The sequence below is a fragment of the Catharus ustulatus genome, chromosome Z, assembly GCF_009819885.2.
Source record: "Catharus ustulatus isolate bCatUst1 chromosome Z, bCatUst1.pri.v2, whole genome shotgun sequence".
Classification (NCBI taxonomy): Eukaryota; Metazoa; Chordata; class Aves; order Passeriformes; family Turdidae; genus Catharus; species Catharus ustulatus.
The window spans coordinates 8,739,908-8,767,490 of record NC_046262.2 but is presented as its reverse complement, the minus strand read 5'-3'; the positions used below and the strand labels follow the sequence as shown (position 1 = coordinate 8,767,490).

At 50.9% G+C, this 27,583-nt stretch overlaps 1 protein-coding gene across 4 annotated transcripts in view; it reads right to left on the bottom strand.

Annotated features, from left to right (window-relative positions):
* CNTFR (ciliary neurotrophic factor receptor) overlaps nt 1-27,583 on the bottom strand; it is a 199,097-nt gene that overhangs the window by 43,419 nt on the left and 128,095 nt on the right. For all 4 annotated transcript variants that reach the window (XM_033085742.2, XM_033085744.2, XM_033085745.2 and 1 more), the window contains one exon: nt 12,686-12,916. In XM_033085742.2, the coding sequence (XP_032941633.1) occupies nt 12,686-12,916 (231 nt within the window). The remainder of the gene's footprint in view (nt 1-12,685; nt 12,917-27,583) is intronic.

The window sequence follows — 27,583 nt, the reverse complement described above, 5'->3', positions numbered from 1 at the left end:
AGGGCTCTGAAGTGCCTCTATCCTTGTGTGAGCATCCTCCAGCAGGCAAGAGGGGCTGCAGCCTGACCTGCTGTCCCTGCCTGCTTTGCATCCAGGAGGGATTCTGGCACTGAAGAGAGGGAAGGTAGGCAACCCCTCCTCCTGCACCTCCCTGGCTTCCCTGAAATTTGCCCTGGAACAAACTCTCAGGGATTAGCACCAGCCACATCCTGGTGAGAACAATATTAAGGGATTATGAGATTAGAAATACCATTTATGCCTAGAGGAATAACTCTAATTCTTATCTGATTGTCTACAGATGTCAGCAATCAAAGTGCCTCTTTCAGGCAAAGCAGGAGCACTGTTGGGGTGGTAGGTGAACACGACTTGGCCCCCTCCTAACACAAGTCAGCTTCACCTGCTGATACCGCCCCAGATTGTGTCTGGCAGCAGCTGCTGGCATGTTAGTTCCTTGGTGGGGAAAAGCTACTCAGCAGGAGCAGTGCTGTGCTGGGGCTGCATCCCCCTCCTCTTGTCTCTGCTGGGCTGCCCACCCAGGATAAGCTCAGCTGTGCCTGCTGCTTGCTGGTGAGAGCCTGGGGCAGTGGGTGCTGCTTTGCCCACAAGCAACACCACCCTGAAACTCCAGTTGCAAGTGCACCACAGCCCTTTTTTCGCCCCTGGGACACCAGTTCCTCCTGCCCTCGGTGGTGGCTCCGTAAGCAATGCCAGCTCTGTGATGTTCAGGCCCCTGTGACTAATGCAACGCTTTTCTTGCTCCCAGGGGGATCAGACAAATTGAAAAACAGACAAACTAACCAGGTCTGACCCCAAACTTGTATGCTGCCCCACTGTACTCTCAAGGTCTGCCTTACAGCAGCTGGAGGGGCTGGAATTGTTGGGGCTGGAGCATCACTGGCTTTGTGGCACTGCTGCTCCTGGGCTGGCCAAGCACTTTGTGCCAGCTCGCCTGGGGAGGCAGCTCGTAATGGGGTGGCCTGGGAGGTTCTGCCTGGCCATTAAGGAAGGTAAGTGCTTCTGGGCGTGCTGTGCCAAGCTCCTGTCTGCACGCTGGAGGCAGAGCTCATGCTGTTTGATGGCACATTATCTCCATTCGGCTCCCCATCAAAAGCTGCCTGTCAGTCCCTCCCTCGAAGGAAGGCTTTGAGAGCCTTCTGTCCTCCATGCTAATGCTTACATGGGTATCTCCATCCTATCTCTCTTCTTCCTTCCCTTTCTCAGACCTGACCCATCTTGTCCCATTTTATCCCATTTTCTTTTCCTGCCTTGCCCTGTGCCTTACAGACACCCAGCACTGAGGCAACATTTGTCTCCTCCCAGCCAGGAGCAGGGCGCACAAAAAGCCAAGGCATCACGGAGCTGGGATGGAGCAGGGTGAGGAGCATCCAAAGTGGGGACATGCAGCATCCTACGAACACCCCACATCCTCCTGTTCTGCAGGCTTTTCCCCACAGCCCTGATCTACATCACCAAACACATTGTCTGATGAAAGAAACAGCAACCGCGGAGCTAAATCTGCGAGACAGGGATATGCACCTTCCTTAAGTCACTGACTTGAAGGCCATGGGAGAAAATTAGTTCATCTCACCTGACCTCCTGGGTTGCACAGGCCATTACATCCCTCCATTACCCCTCTATTGAGCCCAATAACTTGTGTTTGACAGAACCATCCTTCAGGAAGGCAGCCAGCCTTGCTCTGCAGATAACAAGCGACAGAGGAGCCGACACGGCTTTTGGCAGTTTGTTCCGATGCTTAATCATTTTTTCTATTAAAAATATGAGCCTCGTTTCTAATTCAAATGTGGTTGTGGCTCAGCTTGCAGTTATTGGCTCTAGTTATGCCTTTGCTTGCTGAGTTAGTACCCAGTATCTTCTCTGCTTGGAGGTAATTACCAAAAGGAGTCAAGGCATCTTTCCAGTTTCCCTTGAAGTCACTGAACAGATTATTTTAAGTCTTTCTCCTTTTGGCAGTTCCCCCTGCTCCCTTCACATGCTTCTTTACTCCCGTTTTCCCAGGGTCCTTCTCAAATCACTTATTTGATAACATCATAGGGACTAAGCAAGGATCTAATATTGTCTTTGTTTGTACATATGCAGCAGTTGGCAGAGCTGGCTCAGTCTTGGATGTAAGAGTCCCCTTTTTGGCCAGCCTGTCCCAACACAAACTCACAGTTTGGGACACCTCCATCCTGGCAGACCCTCCTGCAGGAGCTGTCTTCTTTGCTCTCTGCCATTTTGCTTTTTATTTGGTCATAATTAATCCCGGGTGGTGTGTGGCACAGAACTCATACTGCCACTGCTCCTGGACAACTGCTCTGCTCACTCCAAGTGGGAATAATTCCTGACTTTTGCCAAGAGACAGGGAAGTGAGAGAAGGGAATGCTGCAAAATTATGCCCACAATGAGTATGTCTCACAGCAGCTTTATGACCTTTTTAATGCCTGTGAAAAAGCCCACTGCTCTTTTCCATCTCTGGACAAAACCCTCCATGGGCCAACACGGCAATCCTCACATCACCATGGCAAAAATCACATCCATGAACCCTGCTCTGGCAGCTAAAAAAGCGAGTGGTGCTTCCCCTCCTGAGCCTTTGGAGGTGATGGGAGCATTGTTGGTGTGATTATGCTGCTCCAGCCACGCAAGTGGGGTTTGCAAAACAGTGTAATCACACCTGCTTTGCATGGATGGAACAGCAGTGGTGCCCACAGTACCAGCTCCTCCCTCTGTGTTCTTTGCCTCAGGAACACAGGGGTTTCTGATTTTGGACCTTATCTGACCACCTGAGTCCAATGCTTCAGGTCAGCTGGAGACAGAGAAATTCCCCTCTTCCTGGAACTGATGACTGTGAGCAGAAGAAGCAGAAGCAAACCCACATGCTGCCCAGGAGAGGGAGGAGGAATGGGAGGAAGGGCTGGATGATGAAGGCTGTCCAAACTAACACACCCCACTTGGGAAGCCTTGTAGGGTGATGATCATCAGAGGCACAGAATCAACACATAGGTTTTTAAGCCAAATTTAGTGGGTTCAGAAAATTTCTCCCCAGTCCGTGTGTTAATTTCCCTTTCTGCCTTTCCATTTAGACTCTGACATCCCTGTTTACCCCTAAGCTGGAAGAGAAATGAGAGATGGCACAGGTGGCCCCGAGTCCCAGTGCAGCACTGGAGTCCATGTCCCTGGGTTTCAGTGAGGGCAAGAGAGAAAGAGGAGGAAGAAGCTGGTAAGGCCAAAGAGCCTTTTCAGAGGGCAGCTGCACCTGGCTGGCAGCTCAGGGAAGTCAGGCACAGAGAGAAGGGGAAAACAGCTTGAGTCCACATGGAGGGAGCAGGGATGAACTCTGCATTGGATGGCTGAGCAACTATTTCCAAAAAAAAATGAATGGCACCACATCAACTGCAAAGACATCAAAAGATGGCAAGTTCTAGCTCATCCACCATACAAACAAAATATTTCACAGATCCCTGGCTCCAGCTTGCTGGGAGCAGGCACTGGCTCAGACCAACACAGCCAAAAGCTGCTTGCAACCCTCTGCTTTCTTCCCTGACCAAGAGGACACGATACATTCACGACATGTGACAAGCCATGCCATGCAAGGCTGCTCCTCATGGAACGTGCAGAGCTGGGGTGTAGCTCATTACAAAGCTACTCACACTGTCCAGCTGTGGAGAGGAAAAACATACAGGGTTAGGAATGCTCAAGACAAGACAGCCCAACACGAGCTAAAATGCAGCACCAAGGGCCTGAGCTACAGCTCCAAACCTCCTCATGGTTTCCTGGCATGGACCCATTGAGTGATCTGTCCCCCAGAGGTGAACCTCCAAAGGATCCACCTCCTCATCCTACACATCCAAACTCAGCCACACAGGACACTGAGTTTCCCCATGAAGTTGACTCTGGTCCAGTCTGTCCTCCCCATCTGCCACTTGGGGCAAGCTGCAGTGCTGGAGAGCCACTGCTGGTCCCTGCTGACACAAGGCTCAGACACTGCTGGGCTCTGGTCTTCATGTCTCCAGAATGAGACCTGATTTCCCCATGCTGCTTGGCACATCAGCTAGACACTGCTCACTTGCTTTTGGCAAACATTCCTCTCCCTCCCCAGCATCATCGGCAGGCAGGCTTGCCCAGGCTGGTACCCTGTCAGCTGGTGGAGAGAGCACACAGCCTGCTGTTGGCTGTGCTCTGCAGGCTCTGTATGGCTCCCGTCAGTGCAGAGAAGACCATCCTGAAGAAAAAACACGCAGCCGTCATCCTAGGGATGGTATCATAAACCATTTTAATAAGGCATTTTGTTCCCCCTCCCCACCATCCTAACTCATGCAAACGCTGCCTTGTTCAGTTGGCAGCAAACGATAAAGACCCCCAGGGAGCACAGGAGGGGGAGAAAAGGGACATCTGTTTAGAGCATTTCTACTGCATGGTTCTCCCAGGCTATTTCTATCTCTTCTTGTCAAAATTTATCAACTGCGTAATTGTTTAAACAGCATTAAAGTGCTTGGAGCAAGAGCAACTGGAAATTGTCCTGCAGTTGCCTCTGGTACTGATGCTGACAGCTCAGGAAGGGACTGGGGAGGAAAGGGATCCATTGGGCATGGGAACCCTCTGACTCCTTTTCCGGGGGGGAGACACAACCCTGTCCTGATAACAGGAGAAAAATAATCTCACTTCATCCTGGTGCCCTTCCCTGCTTTCCAGGCCCAAAGCTGTGCTCCTTCTCTGCTCCCTGTCCTGACCTGCTGTTAGCACACATTTAGCCTGCTAAATTATTTACAGCAGACGCAGCAGCTCGGGAAACCACAGCTAATGACAACGCCTTTCTCGCTGAAGAACGCGGGACCTTGCCCTGACCCTGCTGAGCCCCTGGCTGGCACCTCACTGCGTGCCTGGGCCCCACTGTTTCAGAGAGAGATGGAAGAGCTTTGGATACTGGGAAAAGGTGAGAATTTGCTGCTGCCTGTCGTCTCCTCTCCTTCCGACAGGAGGGATGTAGCCACAGAGGGTGTCCACTGTGGGGTCTTCCCGTTCCTGGTGACACTACCTGGCCTGGGTACCTGCAGACATGGGCACATGTGGGCAGTGACAGACAAGAGTTATACTCTGTGCTGGTGACATTGGTGGGGTTTCTTCTTTCAGCATCTTCTGGGAAGCAAACAGTGATCTTATTTGAGTAGCACAGCCCTTTGGAGCTGTGGTGGAGAAGGGAAAGCAGCATTCACGTGTGCAGCATCCACTCCTTTGCTCCTTGCCCCATAGCTGCAGTGACAGAAGGTGGCTGTATCCCGACCTGTTCTCCCCCTCCCAGGACCCTGGAAGCTGGGGACACATTGCTGGTGGGTCGCAGGAAGCTTGCACCAAATATTTTGAAAAGGGGCAGTTAGGAGCAGCTCAGATAAAATCCTTCCTGGAGCAGAGGCCAGTGCAAACAGAGAACCAGTGTGTGTCCCCTCCTGTCCCCAGAGCAGTCACAGTCCTCACCCATGGCCACCATCCCCCAGCCAACGAGGAGGGTTTGTTTTCTTAGTCCTAGGCATCCCTAATTCCTGGCACAGCAGAGCAAGGGTTGTGGGAAGCTGTTTAGACTGGACTTGGGATTCTTTAACTACAGAGCTGTTTTTGTCATGTTAGGCAGGGTAAACAAATCTCAGGAGAGCAAAAGGAGACTGTGCTGCCATCTACCCAGGACATGGGATGTTGGTACTGCATGCAGCATTTGGTATTTGTGCTAGGCAAGGAGGGGCAGGGTTTTCCAGGAAGCCCCAAAGTCTTTTTTCCTTTTCTCCTCCAGCCCAGCAGCTGGAGCCAGGCTCCCTCTCAGTCTGATCCCATGATCTTATTCCTAGCCTAGCTGCAGAAGAGGATACACAGGGATTCTCTGGGCTCATTTCACATGGATCACATGGATTTCAAAGCTCAGGATCCCACATTCCCTGAGAGGGCTCTTGCATCTTAAGCAGCCTCTCTCTGATCACCACTCCATCCCTGGCTCCAGCTTGTCCTGAAAACCCTGAAAGAAGATGGCAAGGAGTAACCACCTTCTCCCCTTCCCAGTGCCCTTGTGCCACGCGATTCTCCTGCTGTGACCCCAGTGGAGCCATGAGCACCCCCACAGCCTGAGCTCATCAGTCACTGGCGTCAAGTGTGGGGCCACATCCCTTCAGGTACCAGTGGGGATGAGATGTGGGATTGGGACACCACATGGTATCGCTGGCGGCACTGGCTGCCTCCTGGGCCTGCTGTTCTCTCAGACAGCATTGGCAAGGCCAGGGCAGAGCTGCTGGTGCTGTTGTCCTGAGCTGTGGCTACACACAAACGCCCCGTGATGCTCCACTGGCCCCAGCACCGCGTGCTCCTTGCTGTCCCCAGCTCCCCCGTGGCAAGGGGGGGCTGCAAGGATGGGACAAGGGATATTTTTATTGTTCCTGACACCGGCTACCCCAGATTATCATGTTTTACATGGCGAGCCAAGGAAGCATCACTCTCCTATGCTGCAGCTGGGCTGGCTGCCCAGCCCAGCGAGGGGAAGGAGGAGAGGAGCAGCGGGGCGCGGGTGTGAGCCTACGAGAGTGTGCACATGGGGGCCACGGGGCACGGCTCCACTCAGCCCTTCCTGCTGAGGCATGCAGCCTGCAGCCCACTGAACGGGGCGGAAAGGTCGCCTGCTGCCTGCAAACGTGTTTGTTTTTTTAGTCCAGCTCCTAATTCGATTAGGACTAATTGCATCTGGAAGCGTGGTGGGGGTTTTGGGTGGGTTTTTTTTGGCTTTCTCCTTAAAGAGCCGGGATAGTAATTTGCATACTGTTACCCAGTGTGCCTTTCCAGCTCTCAGCCGGGCCAAGACCTGAAATCTGGTCGCAGGCAGCACAGTTCATCCACTGAATTTTCCCAGCCATGCATGAAGAGCACAACGTGGGAAGGCAGCAACTGGAGAGCCTGCATGCCTTGTGAAATAAAGCCGAATTTCAATGAACAAAGCGTACCTGCAAGCTTGCTGACACTCCCTTTCTGTGGCTCTCCGGACTGGGGGGGTGATGGTTTGCTGTGAATCATCCCAGGACCACTGCACCTACCCAACCCCCAGTGCTGCAGGTACATGGGGGAAAAAACCCTCTGTAGTAATGAAACAAACAGCTCTGGGGTGCATCTCCTGATTCTGGAATACCAACAATCATTTAAATTTATTAGCTCCACTCTTGCCATAGATTTGGTCCATGTTAATGGAGTCCTGCCCTCAAGCACTGCTTGGGCACAACCTTGGGGTTGCCCTTGTGTAGAATTATCCCCAAGGGGTAGGAGCACATTGGGAAGGTGAGAGGGATGAATCGAAGGGGTGGGTGCTGTTCCCTGCCAGCACGCCCTGGTGCCAGGGAATGGCTGAAGTCATGTTTAACTTGTTGCTCCTGAAATAGCCTGAGTTTACATCACCCCAGGAAAGGATTGGAAGATTTCAGAGGGGAAAAATCCATCAAAAGGGCTTTTTTTAAATTTAAGAAAAAAAAGAAAAGAAAAGAAAAAAAAAAAGCTCTGCATCACAGATCGCTGGACACAAGCAAGGAACTATCTGCACATGCTGACCTGGGGCCCCACGCTTCTCCATCAGCATCCAGGCAGGAGCATCAGCCTGATGCGAGTGCCACATCTTCACCACTGGCTGCCAGAGCCAGCCAAACTTCTGTTCTCCCAAGCTGGCATGTCATCAGTGCCCTTTTGCAGTTTTTTCTACCCAACCAAGCCATGGAAATAGGTGGGCACATACCAGTTCCTGGCACTGCCTTCCTCCACTGTTTAGCCTGTGCTATCACGGGATGCTCACGCCTGCCCTGGTCGAGCCAGAGGTGCATTTCTTATGTGGGGAGGTCACTACTTTCTTGTTTTGCTTCTTTATTTTGGATAGGTGAAACAGGAAAAATGTTTTAAAAATAAAAACAAAAAATAGATGTAAACTTGCAGTACAACCCTCTGGTTGCAGCTGGAGCCCAGCTGGGAGGAAAAAGACTTCTAAGGCAGAGAAAAGGGAGGCTCTGATTATTTATTAGTGGCCGATGTTTGATTGCTTGCTAATCAGTCCAGAGAACTCTCCGGCTCTCCTGGCCTCCCTGCTCACATGTGGTTCCTGTTGCTTTGCCCCTTTCCCCCTCCCTCTCTCTGGTTTTGCTTTGTTTGTTTTTCTGTTAATTTGGTTGTTTTTTCCATGTCATTTTCCGTCAAACCGCATGTTTTTTCCTCTTTCTCTCGCCAGCCACTCAGTGACAGACATGGAGGAAGCGGGCCAGCCTGGGACTGCTTGTACTCTGCCAGTCCCTTTCCCACATCCATGGCCTGGGAGGCAGCAGAGCCCACGGGGCTGGCACCGGGATACAAGACCCCAGCCACCACTGCAGCGTGGAAGACAACTCCACTGCCTGCATCCCCATCTGTGCCCCTGCTGCCAGAGGGGACCCTGCTGTATTTCCTCTGCCATGCAAACCCCATCCCTGCTTGCACATCCCATCAGGCAGCAGCAATTTTTGGGCAGCAGGCTGAATGGTGAGGGTCAGATCCCTGTCCACCAGGGCTTGGGCATCCTCAAGGCAGGACAGAAGGGCAAAGGGGCAGACGTGCAGGGTTGGGATAGGGATAAGCAGGTTAGAAAGGGACAGAGGGATGGGAGTGGAAGGAGAGTGCCTGCCCTGGCTGCCTCCCTCCCGCCCTCCCTTCTTTGCACACAAGGCCTCCCCGCTCTCATGTGCGCTCTCCGGCTTCTGGCAGCCTTTCCGACGCGCGTTTCCACTCCTCTCTGGCCCATTAGCAGTATTTTTATAACATTCTGTAACGCACAGAGCCGTGTGCCAAACCTCAAGAGTGCATTATTTCCCAACGTCTTTGTTATATCCACCCCCGGGCCCTCCGGCTGCGCGTTTCCAAATGCAGAGCTGTGGCTTGTGGGGTAGCCAGGAGCCCGGCACCATGCTCCTGTTACCCAGAGCCTTGCCTTCCCTCCTGCCCTGCTCCTGGTGCTCAGCCCTGGGCTCAGGCCAGGGATGCCTGGTGTGTGAAGAGACCTGGACCCATCTCCTGCTTCTGGCCACACGTGGGCATCTGCAGGGTGGTAATCACTGAAGATAAACACCCGGTTGCTCTCCTATGCTTCACCTCATGCTCAGCTGCGTGAAGAAAGGGGCAGACCAACAAGTCACTGCTCAAAGTGCTCTGGAAGAGGTCTCCCTTGGAGAAGTGCCAGTTTCCCCCAGGCCAATTTGTGCTGAGGAGGATTCATGCCTTGTAGGTGGCTGATCTTGGACCTTGGGAATAGACAAGCCTGGGGCCCCCTCCTCGCCATCCCTGAAAGCAACTGTCCCACTACACGTGCACCAGTGTCCCCTTTTCTGTCCCCAGCTACCCCCAGCCTCTGCGGGATGCTGCTCTGCTCCCAGCCATGTCCCCCGTGACGTGTGCTTGGCTGTCAAACCCATCTCAGGGACCAGATGAGCTACCTGTGGCCTTCCCTCACACCCACACTTGTACCTGCGCCATTATGCAGCATTCTGGTCACTTCAGCACGAAATCCCCACCCCAGATATCCTCTTGTTCCTCCTCAGCCATGGCATAGCCAACCAAAGCCCCCTGGTCCTTGTGGGCCAGAGCCATTACATAAAACACTGCAGAGAGTGGCCCAGTGCAGTCCAAACATGGTGCCAAAGCTTCCCCATCCATTCCAGGAGCTCCCCCTTTCAGCACAATCTGATCCCCCGTAGCTATTTCCTAAGCTGTGTTCCAATTCTCATACTAATCCACATTTTCTCTGGTTTAACTCATAATTTCCCAAGTGGCATCATAGCAAATACTTCACTGAAGTCAAGACAGATTACACTGACCACATTTCTGGGCTTAGGAAACCGGTTCCCTTATCAAAGAGAGCTATCAGGTTAATCTGCTGTGATATATCCCTGGCAAGCCCCCCTTGTATTTTTTTCCCATTTTCCATTTGTGTCCACGTCTTTAATTGCTCCCTCTTCCAAGTGCACCATGTGGCCCCGCTGTGCAATGGGGTCAGGCTGTCTGATGAGGACCTTTCCTTCGCTCAGGCACAGGAGACACGTAGCACTGGGTACCACCACTGACCTCTCAGCTGCTAATGAGCCTTGCTAATGAACAGATGTCCTCACATGGGGATGAGGTGCTCCCCAGGCCTTCAGTGCACTGTGGTCTTTGAAGGTGCCTCCACAACAAGAGGATCACCTCCAGGTTTTGTGCTCCCTCCTCTCCTTTAGCCTGTGCTGCCCTTGCTCTCGGCATCGCTGCTCAGACCTGGCGGGGTTCGTTTGGTATCAGGCTCTGCTGAGTTCACTTTTAATCTCCCCTGAAACCTGTCTGCAGAACCAACTCTGCTCTTCTCTCCTCGTTTGCTGTGTGTTTACATGGCTAACCCCCCTTTTAATTTCCTCTGCAAGGTCTCGCTCAGCTTGACTCCTGGCAGGTCTCCCTTTATCCCTGTGCTCACTGACCCCCACAACAGAGCTTGCTTTTAGCTTTGCTAATTGACACCCTTTCCTGGTCCTTGACCCTTCTCTGCTCCCTCTGCACATCTTTCCTGTGGTGTTGTATGCTCAGGAGCACCCTTGCTTTGCCTGGGGAGCACATTCCAGGTACCGTAATTTATTTAATGAGATCCCCAGCACTTCTCCATGTGCAGCCTCAGCCCCTCACTCTCCCTGCAGTCATCTTTCTTGTTGCCCCAGTAAAAGAGAAAAATGCAGGCACAGGCCTGTTTTCATTTAATTTCCCATGCAATTGAAACAGAATGAGTCCAAGATCCCTCAAATCCCAGGTTTGGGCTCCCAATGCACTGAGCTGCAGCAGTGATGCTACCACAGGGCCATGCTGCAAACCTCCCACAAGTCACCCATCTCCATCTACATACCTAAGCCTATCTCCAGTCCCTGCTGGGATGCTCCCAAATGCATTCCTTTGCATGAATCCTCACACCACCAGGGAATCAATCATTCCCAGCAGAGCCAGGACACTTAGGGTGGGGTGGGGGAAGTAGGGGCTGGAGGTGCAGTGCTGGGAAAAGAAACCTCACAGAGAACATTAAATTAAAATCCAGCCAGTTAAATTAATTACCACTAAAAGCGTCTCACCTGATCAGTTCCTTGCACAGTTAATTGTGTTAACAATGCCAGACACTTGTTTATTTATTTGCCACCCTGTCTCTGGAGGCCAGCGCCCCCAGCAGTGTCCAGCTGGGCTTCTCAGCTGCCCAGTGCCCAGGGCGCTGTGAGTCTCCAGCAAATGGGAACACACAGCAACAGGGAACAGCAGGATTTGGGCTCTAACGCTGAGCAATTCCCACGGGTCCCTGAGCGGATTGACAGGGATTACTATTAGCGAGGTGCTTAGCAGATGGAAGAGCCATTGCAAAATCACAGCGATGCCACAGCTGCAGAGGAGGTGGTTGGTGGTCTCCCCACTCTCTTTGTTTCCTGCAGACTTGGGCTGCAGCCCTCTGTTCACTGGCACAGCCTGGGACCCCTCCCTAGATGGGATCTGGTGAGCACATGCCCCAGCAGAGGAGCTGCACAACCTCCTTGTGCTGCTGCCTGCACTGGACCCTGCTCCTGCCTTTTCTGCTCTGAACTAGCTGTTAACACCTCCTGACCACAATGCAGCTAAAAAACCCCTGATCATTTGTTAGGCAGTGGCAGTGGCCTTTTTGTCTGCCATGCTTCCAGCCCCCACACCTGCTCACTGGTGTAAACCCTGCCCTGTGCTGACTGCTTCCCCTTACCTGCTTCTCACATCTCCTTCCAGCATCCCTTCTCCTTGACCCAGACGCAAGAATACATCCCATACAATCTTGAAGGAGTTGGACACTGTAGAGCATCTCTAAATTCGAATCTCTAAATTTGAATCTCTAGGTGCAGTGAACCCCTTATGCCTTATTTCAGGGCTTACACAGACCCACCTGTGACCCTCTCCCTGGAGCACGCCTAGGATGGAAACACCACCCTGGCTCTGATGCCAGGTACAGAAGGTGAGATAAGGAGTAGAGGAAGGCTCTGCTGTGTGTTCCAAACCTGGGAGCATAGAGCCACCTCCATGGCACATCCCTGGATGGTGGGTTCCCAGCTGGTGCATCAGTTACCATCCCACAGCTGGCTGCGCCGGCTGGTGCTCCCACACACCCACTGCTGCCAGTTGTGTACGCCGTGCTGCAAAACACACAGTTGCTATCAGCTGTACAAACACAGCAGCCCTCAAAACACACAGCTGCTATCAGCTCAGCATCACGTGAAATACAGCACAACTCTTATCTCCCCTGCTGAGGCCTGGGAATCAGCGCATCCCATGCCAAAGATACGCAGAATGCTGGGGAATGAGCAGCTATCCTCCACCATGCCTGTGCACCCAGGGTCCTGCAAACACAGGGATCACCAGCACCTTTTGGCTGCCCCTCTGAAACAAGCACACTGCAGTAATCCCAGCCAGAGCTTCTCTTTGCTGACTGCAATCCTCTCTGACAGTTCTTAATCTTGGGGCAGAATGGCTGATTCCACCTGGGATTAGTGTGCCATGAGGCCCTCATATGGCGGTGTGCAGCGGACAGTCCTTTGTAGGGAAAGTAAAGGCGTTGGCATGGCAGGAGCGGGTGCTGTGGGGAGTCATTCTGGGAGCAGAGATTGTCCCCCTCAATGTGACATGCTGGGCTACTCACTTCCCACCCTCAGGTTGGTCTGGTATTTGAGGTGCCAGGAGGAGCCCTCGTAGCAGAAGTACTGGCCGCTCTGTGACAGGCCGACATTCTTCAGGATCAGGTAGGACCCGTTCAGGTGGGACTCGTCGATGTCGGTGCCGTTGGCTGTCCAGGTCACGGCTGCATCCCAGTCCATGGAGCCACACTTCATGGTCACGTCTGCACCTACCCGCTCGTACTGGACATGGCTGTCTGTGGGAAGGAAGAAGGGAAAAACATGTAAGCTCAGAGCACCTCAGCACAATTGCCTTGGAATAAAGGTCTATCTTCTCATCTGGGAAGTAAAGAGAAGGACTGGGGTGTGGGCTGGCACTGTGTTGGTGCCCAGGGAAGCCCAAGTTCTGCTCCTGTCCCCAGCCATGATTTATTTTAGACGACTTCCTCTCACCTTTGCTGTGGTGAGCACAAGTCAGGGCTGCACCTAAGGCTCACCAGGTGAACACCCCGCAGCATTGCCAGACACACAAGACATTCCCAGTCGTGTGTCTAGGTGATGTGTTGCAGGACACAAACCAAATGCATGTATCAGAAACTCCCAGCACAGAGATGACACAACCCCAGCACTTGTCACCAGCAAACTCCACATATTTACCAGCACAGACAGGAAGCAGGTAATTCTCCTTGCAATTCCCTATCCAGGAAACCGGGCAGGGTGTTTGCAACCTAACCGTGCTCTGCTGTGGAAAGGCACAGCTGCTTGGTGCATGCAGGGCTGTTTGTCTCCCTGTCTGGGTTTTCTTTTCTTTCCACAATAACATGATGCCTTGCTGAGCCGTTTGATGTAGCAGCTCACGAGTGGGGCAACACAGCTCATTGGGCACCAGCTGCCTAATTGAATTTTCTCAGGTTTCTGGACAGGAGCTGGAGCTGACATTCATTAATGATCCTTAGCAACTGAATATTTCCTGTGTTGCTACACTTGGCTGTGCTGAACTGCATGTGGCAAAGATAAAACCACGTGAGTGCGTGTGCGTGACACAGGGTGAAGCAGGATGGGAGGATGAATGGGGATGAGGTTCCTCCAAGGCTTCTTCAAGCCTCTGTGCACAGACAAGGATGGTTCAGTTCTCAAAATTCTCACGGGCTTCAAAACCACATTTGACAAGGCACCTTCCAAAGAAACTAAGCAGCCCTGACACAATGGGAAAGTCCTTGCAAGTATTTATAGCAGCTAAAGTCATAAGACCGAAGGTGAAAAGAAGCTGTCAAATGTAGCAGTAGAAGATGTCACTGCTGAAGTCTGATGGAGACGGGAGCTGGAGCAGATCTGCCCAACACCCTTGTAACTCACAGGTAAAAGGGGTCAGGGTAAAGAGGACAGAGTGCTGCTGAGGCAGTCAGGGCAGCCAAACCACAGCTGGGCTCCAAAGTGCTGCAGAAGGACACCATGGAACAGACCACCAGGCAGTAACCCTGTGTTGATTAATGCCCATGCACGCAGCCTTGCTTCCCCTACACACTCACGGTTTCAAATGTGCCACAACCTCCAGAGAAACCCACCTTGGAGTCATCATGCTCCCTTCCTGGAAAGCATCAGCTCAGTGGTGACCAAGAACTCCAACCCAAAATGAAAAGCACTGTAACTTCAAAAGCCATGAACAAATCTGTCCCCATGCTCTTTTATGAGCACAGCACCACTGGAAGCAGGGCACAGGAAGGAAACAGGAACAGCTAAAGCTTGAAACAGATCCCACATAAGGTTTAGTAGACTGTAACCCTTCATCCATAAAAGGAGACAACCAACCAAAGATGTGACAGACACCTTAGCAATGACAAGTGACATGAAGAGGACAAATAGAGAAGGACTGCTTGCTCTTTCTCCTAATAAAATAAGGGGCAGCAAAACAAGCCATAGAAAGTGGTCTTCCTTTTTGCACAAATTGTGATTAAATCACAGAAATCTATATCCATCAGATGCTGTTGATGTCAATAGTGGACGGGAGGGACAGTGAGTAAATGAATTCATAGCAGAAGATGACCTAAAGCACTGAGCTACCCAGTGGGAGATTGCAAGCAGCTGATGGTAGAGACAGATGGGAGAAGCACCTCCAAGGCTTCTCCTCTCTTTTCTCCCTCTCCAGACATCAGCTCCTGGGTCGCATTGATAGGTGGGACCACATGGGCTTGATCCAGCCATTCCTTGTGTCTAAGCTCACATCCTGATCCCATCTGCAAAGCTGGCTCTGGAGATGTGCCTGGCAGGTCTCACCCCTCCTGCAGATGGTCTGTCAGGACACCTGCTTCTGACAGGAGTAGACAAACTTTGGGGATGTTATCCCTACTGGGAAAGGAGGTGCTAAGGACAAGGAAAAACTGGTCTGTAGTGAGTAAACTGCTAGTTGGATGCCTCAGGACCCTTTCTGACATTAGCCAAGGATGGAGACCTTTGGGAAACTGCTGACCAGAAAAGTGTATTTCTAGGGTCTAAAAAAAGCTGGGAGAATGTACTGACAGGCAGAAAGAGGGAAGAGCATCTAAGATGAAGCATCTGTGTGAGGAGGCGTAGCTGGAACAGGACCAGATAAACAGACAGATAGGCAGAAGCAGAAAAAGACAGTGGATGGGTGGATGGATGGATGCATGTGTGTAACCACAGACAGATGGATAGCAGGCTGGATGGGCACAGATGGAATGGAGGAAAGGAGGTATGAAAGACGGTAAACGCGAGTGGTGTTGGATGCATGGTCGGCTCCTTGAATGGCTCTGGATGTGGATGAATGGTTCGATGATGAACAGATGGACAGAAAGATGACTATGCACATGTGTGGATGGACAAATACAGATATCAGAGCTCTAGTAAGAATTCAAGCGTCTTACTCAGTTTCTCTAATTTCTTCTATTGCACCACATAAAGAGGTTTTTCTTCCTGTTTCCTGTTGGCTCACATGATCATTGACCATCCTGTCCTCACACTTGGAATTCTGCTTATCAGTGACACTGGAGCTCTGACACCCACCAGCCTTGCATGGAGAAAGCTCAGTGCAGTGATGGACCCACAGACCTTGCCTGGCTCCTGCCTGCCTGATGCCTGCTCCCAGAGAAGGACTGAAATGGGGGAAAAGCTCTGGGATGCTCAGCTCTGCCTCTCAGGACTGGCTGAGAGCTTGTCCATAGCTCGTGGCTAAAGGACTAAGTTGGGAAGGAAAAAAGTCACCTTGAGTTATTTCTTTAAACACAGTACAAACACACTGGCATTCATCCAGAAAGGCTGAGGAAGCCATTCCTGGAAAACAGGTCTTGGAATGCAATGCTCCTTTCCAAAGCAATGATTTAAAGTTCCTGGTGAAGGAGAAACCCAAAGCACAGCTTCAGAGGAGGCATTTCTCCCAGCAGGGTTTGCTGAGGATCTTACTGGAGCACAGGCAAGTCCTCATGTCCTCCCTTGTCCCATGTCAGGTGTGGGAGTCCCACTCAACCACAGTGATGTGCAGATGTGTGGCAGCCCCCTTGGGAAGGGGCACCATGGGGACAGCTCCCCTGGAATGCTGGGGAAGCCTGTCTTCCACTAGGAAATTCCATTGGGAATTTCCACTTCCTGCAGGCTGGGAATGCACCCAGAGCTCCACAGCTCCCTTGAACAGGGAGGGAAGGGAGGTCACTGGTAACCCATGGGATCCATGATGGTGCCTGTCCTGCAGGCCCTTTTGGATGGATATCAGCTGGTGACATGAGTGTCCTGGTGGAATATTCGAGCTGGACATGGAAGATAATTTATTCTCCTGGAGAGTAACACAGCATCGGGACAGGTGCCCACAGAGAGGGGGGGATCCTCATCCGTGGAGGTTGTCAGGGCTCTGTTGAAAAAGCCATGGCTTATCTGGTCTTCTGCTGAGGACAGACCTTTTCCAAGTGGGACACTGGGCTAGACACTTCCAGAGATTCCTTCCCAGCAACATGGATGTGACCATTGGCTAGAACTGACACCTCAGGATTCTGCCCTGCCCTGTCCCTACATCACCCTGCTTCTCCAAAGCACGCTGCCTTTTGGGTCAAGTGACATCACAAGGCTGTGATGTCATCGTAGAGGGGCTGTGATGCTGCACCCCAAACAGCAACATGCCTCTCAGCATCCAAGCCCACCAAGGACCACCTCCTATGCCAAGCACAGCACACCTGCCAGGCACAGCATGGCTTATGACATGAAGTGCCAGATCTAGAAAGGGGCCATGATGATGTGTAATGGGAGAAATTACAGCTTTACCCACACCTCTGCAAAATTTCTGTAGAGGGAAGATGGGAATAAACATGCAGAGCTTCTAGTAATGAACCTGGAGCAGCTTGGTGAAAATGAGATGTGAGATGCTTTGCTGCACTACCAATGATGAGTGGCAGCTTGATAGGCCCTGCAACTGCAACAGGGACCAACAGGACAGCAGTCAGAGAGATGTGGAGGGAATGTGAGACAAAACAGCCGAGATGTGGGGTCCTTGGAAACATATTTGATGCTTTCCAAACTCATCCAGCTGGAAATCCAATAGAAACCTCATCCTTATTTTCCTCCTCAATGAAATTTTAACCTACATCAAAACTGGAAGGGCAATAGCACAAGCAAATCCTGCAAAAAGGTGAGGACTGCCCTGGCATGCACTGTGCTGGGAAGGAGCAGAACTCCTCTTGTGATGTTCCCCATCTTCACTCCTCTGCCTTTGCTCCAGCTGAGGCTCCCACCCAGCCAGCATGGGCAGCTGCCAGGCATGGCAGGAATGCTGCTGGGCACTGGTATGGGCAGAGCCACAGATGTGGCACTGGGGGTCTATGCCCAGATGCCTGAGGGGTCACTGGAACAGGGAGCAGAGGAAGTGGAGAGGATGGTTTGCATTCCTGGCACCAGTGCTCACCACAGGCCTTTAATGGGCATCTTTCAGCCAGGGCCTGTGGCAAGACAGCACCCAGCAGACACAGACAGGGCCAAAACCACCCTCACTGTCACAGTGATTTGCAGGAAGACTGGGACAAATATTCCCCCTGAGCACTCTGCTAAAATGCACTGCAGGGTTGTGGCTCGTGTAAGCAGTGAGCAAGCAAAAGAAAGGTACTGCAGCATTTTTGGAGAGAGGGTTGAGCACTCTGCAGGTTCCACAGCCTCTGGCTCTTCCCTTCTTTTGCAGATGGTGAAACCAGCACAGTGAGAAAGGCCAGGTCCCCACTTTCTCTGATAGGACATGGAGCATTTCTGCAGTGGGACATGTACGTGTCTTTGGACAGAGGCCTCCACAAGCCCCACTGACCTTCACATGTCCCTCCCACAGCTGAGAAACCAGCCACAAATAATTGCCACAGCAGCTACTTAGCTGTCTGTGTACAGAATAAATTACAGAATCACAGAATCTTCCACTAGGTTGGAGGAGACCTTCAAGATCATTGAGTCCAATCGATGCCCGAACACCTCTACTAGCCCATGGCACCAAGTGCCACATCCAGTCTTTTTTTAAACACATCCAGGGACTCCACCACCTCCCCGGGCAGACAATTACAATACTTTATTATTCTTTCCATGAAAAGCTTTTTTCTAATATCCATCCTAATTTTCCCTTGACACAGCTTGAGACTGTGGCCCCTTGTTCTGTCAGTACTGCCTTGTAAAGAGACCAACCCCACCTGACCACAAACACCTTGCAGGGAGTTGTAGAGAGTGATAAGGTTCACCCCTGAGTCTCCTTTTCTCCAGGCTAAACAACCCCAGCTCCCTCAGCCGCTCCTCACAGGGTTTGTGTTCCCAGCCCCTCCCCAGCCTCGTTGCCTCCTCTGGACGCGCTCAAGCGTCTCCCTCCCTGAGCTGAGGGGCCAGAACTGGACACAGCACTCAAGGTGTGGCCTCACCAGTGCTGAGTAAAGATGGAGAATGACCTCCCTGGCCACACTATTTCTGACACAGGCCAGGGGCCATTGGCCTCTTGGCCACCAGGGCACACTGCTGGCTCATGTCCATCCTGCTGTTGACCAGCACCCCCAGGTCCCTTTCTGCCTGGGCACTGTCCAGCCACACCGTCCCCAGCCTATAACACTGCAGGGGGTTATTGTAGCCAATTATATAGTTAATATTTACAGAGTGCCAGGGCTATGCCAAGAGCTTTGCAAGCATATAAACCAGAAGGATCTTTCCTTCCACAGCTTCCCCTGGTAAAAGAGATTAATTAGCCCACAGGAGATGAGCAGGGAGCCCCTGAGGATGGAGAGGGCAAGAGGACAGAGAGGTGCCTGACCAGCGTCTCTCTGTGGGAAGATGTTCCTGGCCTTCTCCAGCCATAGGACAGGGTAGTGGCACAATCCTGGCACAATCTCCCTTGCTTCAGGACCCATGCCCAGCACCAACTGTGTCCAAGGAATGCCGGTGGCTCCACTCCCTTATGCAGCCTGACAGCCTCTGAGGTCTGCGCTTCTTGAGATGAAGCAGCCCCCGGCCATGGAGAGGGTTTCCTGACACCAACTTCCCAAAGCACACCCCACTCTTAATCTCCTCACATCTGTTCCCTGTGATGCCACTTGGTCTTTGCACAGCTTTTCTTGCCAGCAGAAACCTTCCTTCAAGGAGAAGAAATTTCATGCTTAAGGAGGCACTTCTTACACAAGTGATTTAAAACTGGATATATCTTTGTAAGGAAACAAGCATAATTAAGTGTCATCGATGTAGCCAAAGATATGGACTGTTCCAAGTTAATTTTGTCCATTAATGAAGAGCTGCAGAAAGCAGAGACCGCATTTGTTTGCTCCACTTTGGTAAATCCCTGGAGTCAGCAGCTTTGCTCTTGACAAGAAAAAATAATTAGAAAGAAACTTTAATTAAGAGATAACAGATGGGTGCTAAAGGACTTGTGCTCAATCACAACACGATAGCCTGGAAGCAGACCTTGGTTTACTTCAGGAGTGTTGTGAAGGAAGGACTTGACCTCTCTGACGTGCTTGGCTCAGGGCAGGATCCAGGGCAAGAAAACCTCTTCCCTCAGCGTGGATGTGACCCCAGAACATCCTCCTGTGGGCATTGACAAAGCTGTGATGCTCCTGCAGAAGTTCTGCTCCATCTCTGCAACAGCAACACCTCTCGCACCCCTTCAAAGCACCCCAAACCCAGCTGGTGACATTCATTGTGGGGTGACCAGAGCCTTCACGGCCCTTCCAGCTGCTCAGCTGCACAAGGCTGGTGCCTCTCCCATGAACCTTAAGGCAACATCTTCTGGACCTTTCTGAGGATGAAGGGACACTTTTACCCTCAAACGTTCCATTGTCACAAATGATAATGCAATCCACGGGCTCCCTCCTGGGCTTGATGGTCCAGCAGTGGGGAGGTGTGATGTCTGCCCTGCTATGAGCTTGACATGCCATTGCCCAGGCTGAGCTCCAGGTGACAGGAGCAGACGGGATGGCAGCACCATCAGGATGGTGTCACTTGCATCATCACTCCTGCACAGGGAGCAGCAAGGCTGTGCAGTGGCAGAGAATCAGCACCCTCCTGGGAGGAAACCACAGAACAGAGATCCACTGCTGGAACAGAAGACACAAAGTCTCACAGCAGAAGTGAGGGCCAAGTCCTTGCTGCAGCACTGGCTCAGCCCATGGGATGCAGCAGCTCCCCATGTCTTTTGGGCTGTGTGCCAACGGGGAGCCCTGGCTGGCAGACACGGTAGGAGGATGAGCAATGCTGCCTTAGCAGACAAGTAACTTGTCATTTTTCTGCTTGTACCATATCATGAGACTGGCTGAATGAACAGCTTTGGTCTGGTCAGAGTGGGATGTCTCACCAGGGCAGAAGGTGTCCTCTCTGTGCCCTGTTATTGTGCCTTGTCCTGGTACTACTGCCCCATGCTGGGACAGATCTTCTCTGGCCACTCTCTAGACCTGCCAAATCACATCAGCCCAGAGCTCCACACTGGCAGTGCTCCTGGCTGCAAGCCAGAAGGGCTCCATGTCAGAGGCAGCCTTGTTTTCCTGCATGCCATCAAGCCCAGCTCTCCGTGGGAGCAGTAGAAGCTGTACAGCGATGTGGTGCCCCAAGCACAACTTGACCCTGGTCACAGGCAACAAGCAAAACTGAGAACAGCAACCAAATCCATCCTGCCTCTGTAACAGAGTCTCCTCAGCCATGCCTGGGCAGGAGACCACAAAGAAGCTGTCCTTTTCCACGGCTTCAGGGTAGGAGCGAGCTCTGCCGAGGGTGCTAGTGCTGGTGTGCACCCATCTGCAATGGCCACATACCTCTATCATGGGTCATGATGTGTTGACACAGCCAGGACCAGGAGAAGATGCTGCTATTTCTGCTTTTCTGTCTCAGCAGCTCTAGAGCAGAGAGGTCTGGATTCTTTTGGGCTGATGATCCTGGCTTTTTAGGTTTTTCCACAGGAGGCTTTGTTCTTGCATCCCAGGAGGGGACCTGAGTCTGTGCGTTCTGTTTCCCAGAAGGTCTTGGTAAGAGCATCACTTGGATGTCTGTCCCAGCTCTTCTGTTCCCTGGGACTCTTCTTGCTGCCACTGGCTGAGCTGGGACACTGCTTTAATCCTAAGGCAAGGCTGGATGGGACCTTGCCCACTTGGCTTCCTTGCAGAGTCAGCTTGAGATGACTCATCTTGAGGAAGTGCAGTTGCTTGGCAAAGCAGCAACTCCTCCAGTTCCCTGCAACTGCCCCAGCATGTGGGGGAGTATGGAGGGAACGGTATTGGAACACCAGAGGGAATGGCACTAAGGGGAACCAGCACACATCAGGAAAACCCCTGCTGCTAAGACCAATATCCTCCAAGCTGGGCTCACTTCAGCCTTCAACCTTCGCTGCCAAATGACCGGTGCTAGCACCATGGGTGAATTAGAGGCTTGTTTTTTGGTCCTGCTTTTTCATGCAGACAGGACATATAACTCCAAGCCACAAAAGACTGCTTAGATCAGGCTTTTCAATGCCGTTTAGGGGGAAATCAATACAATTCAGAATTAGGTGCCCAAATCACAGCCGTAAACACAAGAAAAGCTCATTGTGGTCCAGCAAGAGTGTGAAGACGCCTGTATTTACTGAGGTTTGGGGAGGGGGAGGAGGGGGCAGAGCTGGATAGAGACATCGGGGTGCCTCACTCTCCACTGACTTCGACCTGCCTTTCCAGCCCGGTGCACAGCACACATCTCCCCATCCCTGTTTGCCAATGCCCACACGCCCGCCCTCAATAACAGCCTTGCTCCACTCAGATGCACCAGGGGCGGCAGTTATTTGTTCACATAACAACCCAGCTCCCGCTTCGCCCCACTCAGGGCTGCGGATTAGCATCAGGCATTGTGCAATGTTTTTTTATTAGCACAGAATTATGGAAGTCAGAGGCGTAAAAGACCTGTTGGGTCCCACTCAGTCCATCCTCCTTCTGCCAAGACAGTATTGGTCCCTGCAGCATATTTACTATTTCTCCAGTCTAATTTTACATACTGTACAATCTGTGCAGTGCCAAGTTACGATCCCTGTGTGAGAAGCAGAGCTCTCAATTTCCAGGCTCTTGGGTGTGTAAAATCACAACCGCGATGCTAAATTAACTTTTTTTCCCCTTGCATTTAATCATTTAATAGCTCTGAAATTCAGCCCCTCAGGCTCTTTCTGTCTGTCTGTTGGCTTGGGTTCTGCCTGCTGTAGGCCAGTGGCTTGTCGCTTACAGATGTAATGCTCACGCCCCTGGGTGGATTGGCAGCAGCTGGGCTTCAGGCTGGGGTAACTACAACTTAACACATGAACTTCTGTGCCTGAGGATGGAAAAACTCCTCTGCTTTTTTAAATACAGGTACAGGAGGTTGACCCTTCTCCTTACTGCTCAGCCCCACAAGGAGGAGGCACAGAGTGCACTGCACACAGGGACATGACTCAAAAGCATCAAAAGCTGGACTGAGAAATCAAAACAGGGGTGCAGCCTGTAGCAGCAGGACTTGGGGGACAGGGCACTCCCTGGGGCTCCCAACAGAAGCACCTCTATTTTTCTCTGTATATCCACTGAAGGTTACACCCCAGGGCTTGTTTCTTCCCAAAAGAGGGATTTCTTCCCCTTGCACCATCACCAAGATTTTCTTTGTGCATGTGGGTGCAGAATAGCACCACATGCCAGGGCAGCACAGTGAAGAGGGTGGGAAGAATAGATGCTGATAAAATGGGAACCATTTTCCAAAGTTTGAGGTTTTTTTTTTCACCCAGTCATCATCACTCCTCCAAGTAACACCTGCATATCTGGAGCCCAGTGCTGATTTCAAAACCATATTAAAAATAAGGCACTCCTCTCCCCTGCAGGGGTTGTATTAATGACTAAGACAAGGCATTGGGATTTGCATTGGTAATAACGAGATTCTACATTTGCATTTGATGCCTTTCAGTCTGAAGGATCCTCAAGCAAAGCCAAGCCTGGAAAGGATCACCAGCATGTGCCGAGTCATGTCACAGCCAGCAGAGCTGCAGCCCACCCATCACACAGAGCTGCTGGGGGGAAAGGTGGGCACATATCAGACCCATGGTATGCTGGAAAGAGTGTTACTTACACCAGAGACACAAAATAAATTGCTGAGTATGGCTAATGGAGCACTACAGACCACTTAATAGGGCCCCAGGACAGGCTCCTGATCTTGAGCAGAGCTTGGAGACAGGCTCCAGCTCGGGGCTGAATGAGGCTGGGACTCTGACTAAGGGCCGGAAAATGCATCTGAACAATGGATGTAATGACTGCAGGATTATGGTCCCCAAATTTCTGAGCTCCTCTAGGGGTTCAGCATTATTCAGGAGCCCCATAAATCCACAGGCTACGTGAGTATTTACAAGTTACTCTGCAGTCAGAGAGCTATCAAAGGTGGTAGTGCCTTTTGGATTTGTCTCTGAGCAGGTAGGAGGGACAGGGTTTTCTGCACACTACATGGAAGATCCCAGAAGCAAGAAGTAGATCCATGAGAGAGAGCAGGGGACTGAAAGTGCTCAGTGCTTTGGGGCAGACAGAGCCTTTGCATGCAGAATCATGGAATGGGCTGGCTTGGAAGGGACCTCTGAAGATCATTAGTCCAACAGATGTGCACATATCACAGAATCATAGATCCAGTTCATCTATCTGCAAAGCACAGTGCAGAAGCTCAGAGGAGATCACACCACCTCAGAAGAGAGACATTTAAGACGAGGCCAGTGAGCCAGGAGCTTTCAGCAGGGTTGCTCCCATTCACAGTGTTTTCAGAGGAAGGAGCAGGCATCTCCTTGAGAGGTTGTGAACTGACATTCACAATCTCTGCCTGGCCCTGCTCTCGTATTGGTGCCCTAAGCACCAATGTCCAGCACCCTTTCCAAAACCTGTGAAGAAGGTGCTCTTCATTAAGCAGCTGAGCATTTCCAAAGCAGTTCCCACTATCTGGCTGGTGGCCTCATCATGAAGAACCCTCCATGGCTTCATCATGAAGAACCCGAAAAACCATGCTGCTATTTTTATTTGATATTTGTGGCCCCTCTGCTCCTAGAAATACATTCTCCTTCTCCTCCTCCCTCTCCTCCTCTTTGACACAGCCTTTGCCTGCCTGTCTACCCACTGCCGTTCCCTCTCCATACCACTTTTGTTACGTCTATCTGACAAAACTCTCAAAAGCAGAGAGCTTTTGAGAGCATCCCCTACCCTCCAATTACAGATCCTGCCATGTCAGAGAGTCTTCAGTTTGGTGAGGGTTTTTTATTGCCTCTGTTGGGGACAATGAGCAAATGCTAGCTCAGGAGCAGACATTCATTCCTGAACCCATTGTGCCTTATTTCCTAAATTTCAGTGTTTAAAAGCTATGAGTATCTTACTGCAAAACAACAGCTAAAAGGCCAGTAATGTTTCATTGACTGAAATATAAGTAAGTGTGCCCTGCTCTCTGGAGAGCTCTTAGGTTTGAAGCAGAAGATTTTAGGGAAGCATATTTTCTAAAAGTAAGACTATTCAGAAGCTCGCCATGTCCAGAGCCCCAGTCATCTGAAGGCAGTAGTGAATTACAACTATTATTAGCACAAGAGATACTTGAAATCTGGAATTTCTGTAAAACGTTTTGAATTCAGGTTCTGAAGCATTTAAAGGACTTGAGAAAATATCTTTGGCTTCAAGTCAGCAAAGCACTTAGGCAAGGCCTTAACTTCGAGCATGTGTTTAAGTACCTTGCTGACTTGGGGCTTTTAACCCTGCTGAAAAGAAATCAAAGAGGAAAGAAAAGCCGAGGAAAAAAATTCTGGTGTGCATAGAAATCTCTAGACAAGCCAAAATAATAGAAGAATCTCCTCTGGAAAGTAAGAAAACAAAAAATAATAGTGACTTGCTTTAAAATTAAACACTAGAGGAAGCTTTCTGGAGGAGGGCAGAGAAAGACTCCCAGAACAAATGGAGTATTTCAATGTAGCTTAACGCCAGCTCCACTCTCCTGCCTCTTCAGCATTCAGAAATTATTTATTGCTGAAAAAAAATCCCAAACCAAACCCAAAACCTGCTTCCTCCTCCCATTTCCAAACGAAGTGCAATGGGAGAGAGAAAAATCTTGGCTTCGGCAGTGAAAAAAACATCTCTGAAATGAGTCGGCTGTGAGAGACTGTCTCCATCAGGAGGGAGGAAGAGGATAAGGTATGAGGGAGTGAAGGGTAGTAATGAGGAGGAGGAAATTGCCCAGAGGCAGAAGCCTGCAAACAACTACATGTGAGAGGGGGAATACGAGAAAGTCCTTAAGGAGAGAAAATCAGTGCAAATCTATGCACAGATGCATGGAAAGCAGCTATGAGCAGCAAGCCGTGCTTCCCCTACCTCCAGCTTGAGATCATGAACAGAAAAACTGGAGCACAGCAGTAAGAGCATCCTCTGCAGCCCACCCAGGGAGAGAGGCTGCAGCCAGCAAAGGGAGAGTGGCCACAGGAGCAGGGATGGGTGAGAGGAGATGCCCTGGCTGCTCCAGGATCCAGAGCTTGCAGCAGCTCTGGCATGGCCAGGGCAGGCTCAGGGTGCCATGCAGTTGGAAACACTGCTCTGCCTCCACAGGGGTAAAAATCCAAATTTAAAAATATTCTTTGTTAAAGAGGAAAAATCCACCAAAGCAGCCAAGTTCCTTCCTTCAGAAGGAAACCAAAGTTTTTCAATGTGTTTTAGGTTTTTTTCTTTTTTTTTTTCCCAAAAATTTTACACTGAGTTGCACAAAAGGATTTGCAAAACATTTGGTTTTTTGAGGGGAAGTGGATGTTAATTCAAAGTGAAGAACCTAACCATTTCTGAAAAACAGAAACAAGACAAACTGCCGTCTTTATTTCCCCTACGCTCCATCTCTTTTAATCTCCCTTGACAGAGAAATATGATTTTGTAAATTTGAATTTACAAAACATTTGGATGTTGATGGGACTTAATTTCCAACAGAAAATGGCTCCCCTGAGGATTCTCCCCATCAGCTTTGCCCAGGACAGATTGGCAGCCAGCGCTTTGCTCCCTGATGGAGATGGCCCTCATGGGAAGCACAGGGCTCCAGCACAGGGGATGAAGGCAGTCCTTCCTCAGCACTCAGGCTGTCATGCCTGCAGCCCCCGGGGACGGCCACCCTGTCATCCACTGCTTCCACATCCAGCAAGATGCAGCTCCTGCCAAAGGGATCTGACAACACCAACGAGTGAGACAAATGAGGAGAGCATCGTTCTCCTTGTCTTACACATGGAGATGAAGCCCCCAAAGCAGATGAAATGACTGGCTCAGAAGAGTTTTCATCAGAGCTAGGCTCTGGTTTTCCTCCTTCTCTGTGCTCCTATGACACCTGTTACATTGACACCAGGGTTTGGTTGGGCCCTCCTGACCCTGCTGAAATACAAAACCACAAAGCACTGAATTAACTTTGGCTGGTGCCTTTTAATCCACCTGGGACCCCTGGACAGCCCTCAGGATGCCAGCCCTTGGGCACGGCAGGGATGGCGTGTGGGGCTATGGAACAGCTGCTGCTGTGCACACCGGTGACTCCCTCTGAGGCTCCAAAGCAAAAAGCTCTCCATAAATACTGGTTACACTAAAAAACTCCTCAGGGCTAAGCAAGCCAAGAAAAATGGTGCAAACTCACTGGAGGAAGGAAATCACAATTAAATCACCCAACAGCCTGTGTCCACTAATCCCTTGTGCTACCAGGCTTGACTTGAAGGTCTCTACCTGCTGACACACACTGCCCACACCTCATCCAGCCCTGGATTTTCCAGAATCCTGGCACAGTGTCTGTGCACACGTTATGTGGGAAAGGAAAGTCCCCACACACAGTCACAGCCCAGCACACTGTGGGGCTATGGGCTGTGCAGGGACAAGCCTGGGAGCTGCTGCCCCATGCCACAGCACAAATTAAAGGCACTGAACGTTTTCAGGAGGGTTCAATATTCACCAGGCTGGGGGACACATCTGCAACATCAGGAAAGAGCATTAAAAGAGCTGTGAGTGCTCTCTCACTGTTGAGGTTCTTTTTTCTGAAACTGTGATTTAGGGCAGGATGAAGAATGTGATGGGATTAAATCTGTCTACCTAAATCCTGAAATTTTCCTTCTGGGTTTACATCCCAAAGTCCTTCTCATAGATCAATAGAAGGATGCTCCAGCCCACCTCTCTGGAGCTGCCAAGAATAAAATTGCAAAAATATGGAGAAGGAAATGCATCATGGATACAAAAGCCCATGGACTCAGAGAGTTCAGTGGAATAGATTACAGAGACGGGGGGTTCACTATCACAGAGGTAGGGCTGTCCACTGGGTATCTTGCTCAGATGGGGCAGAACCTTTCACTTTAAAGTGACTGATCCAGCCCTGCAGCCTCCTCCAAATTTCTTGTGAGATAAGGCACATATCACTTCTTAAACAGCACTTCTTATTAGCCCAGGAGTGAACTGACCCTGCTGCCATGCAAAAGACATGAACAG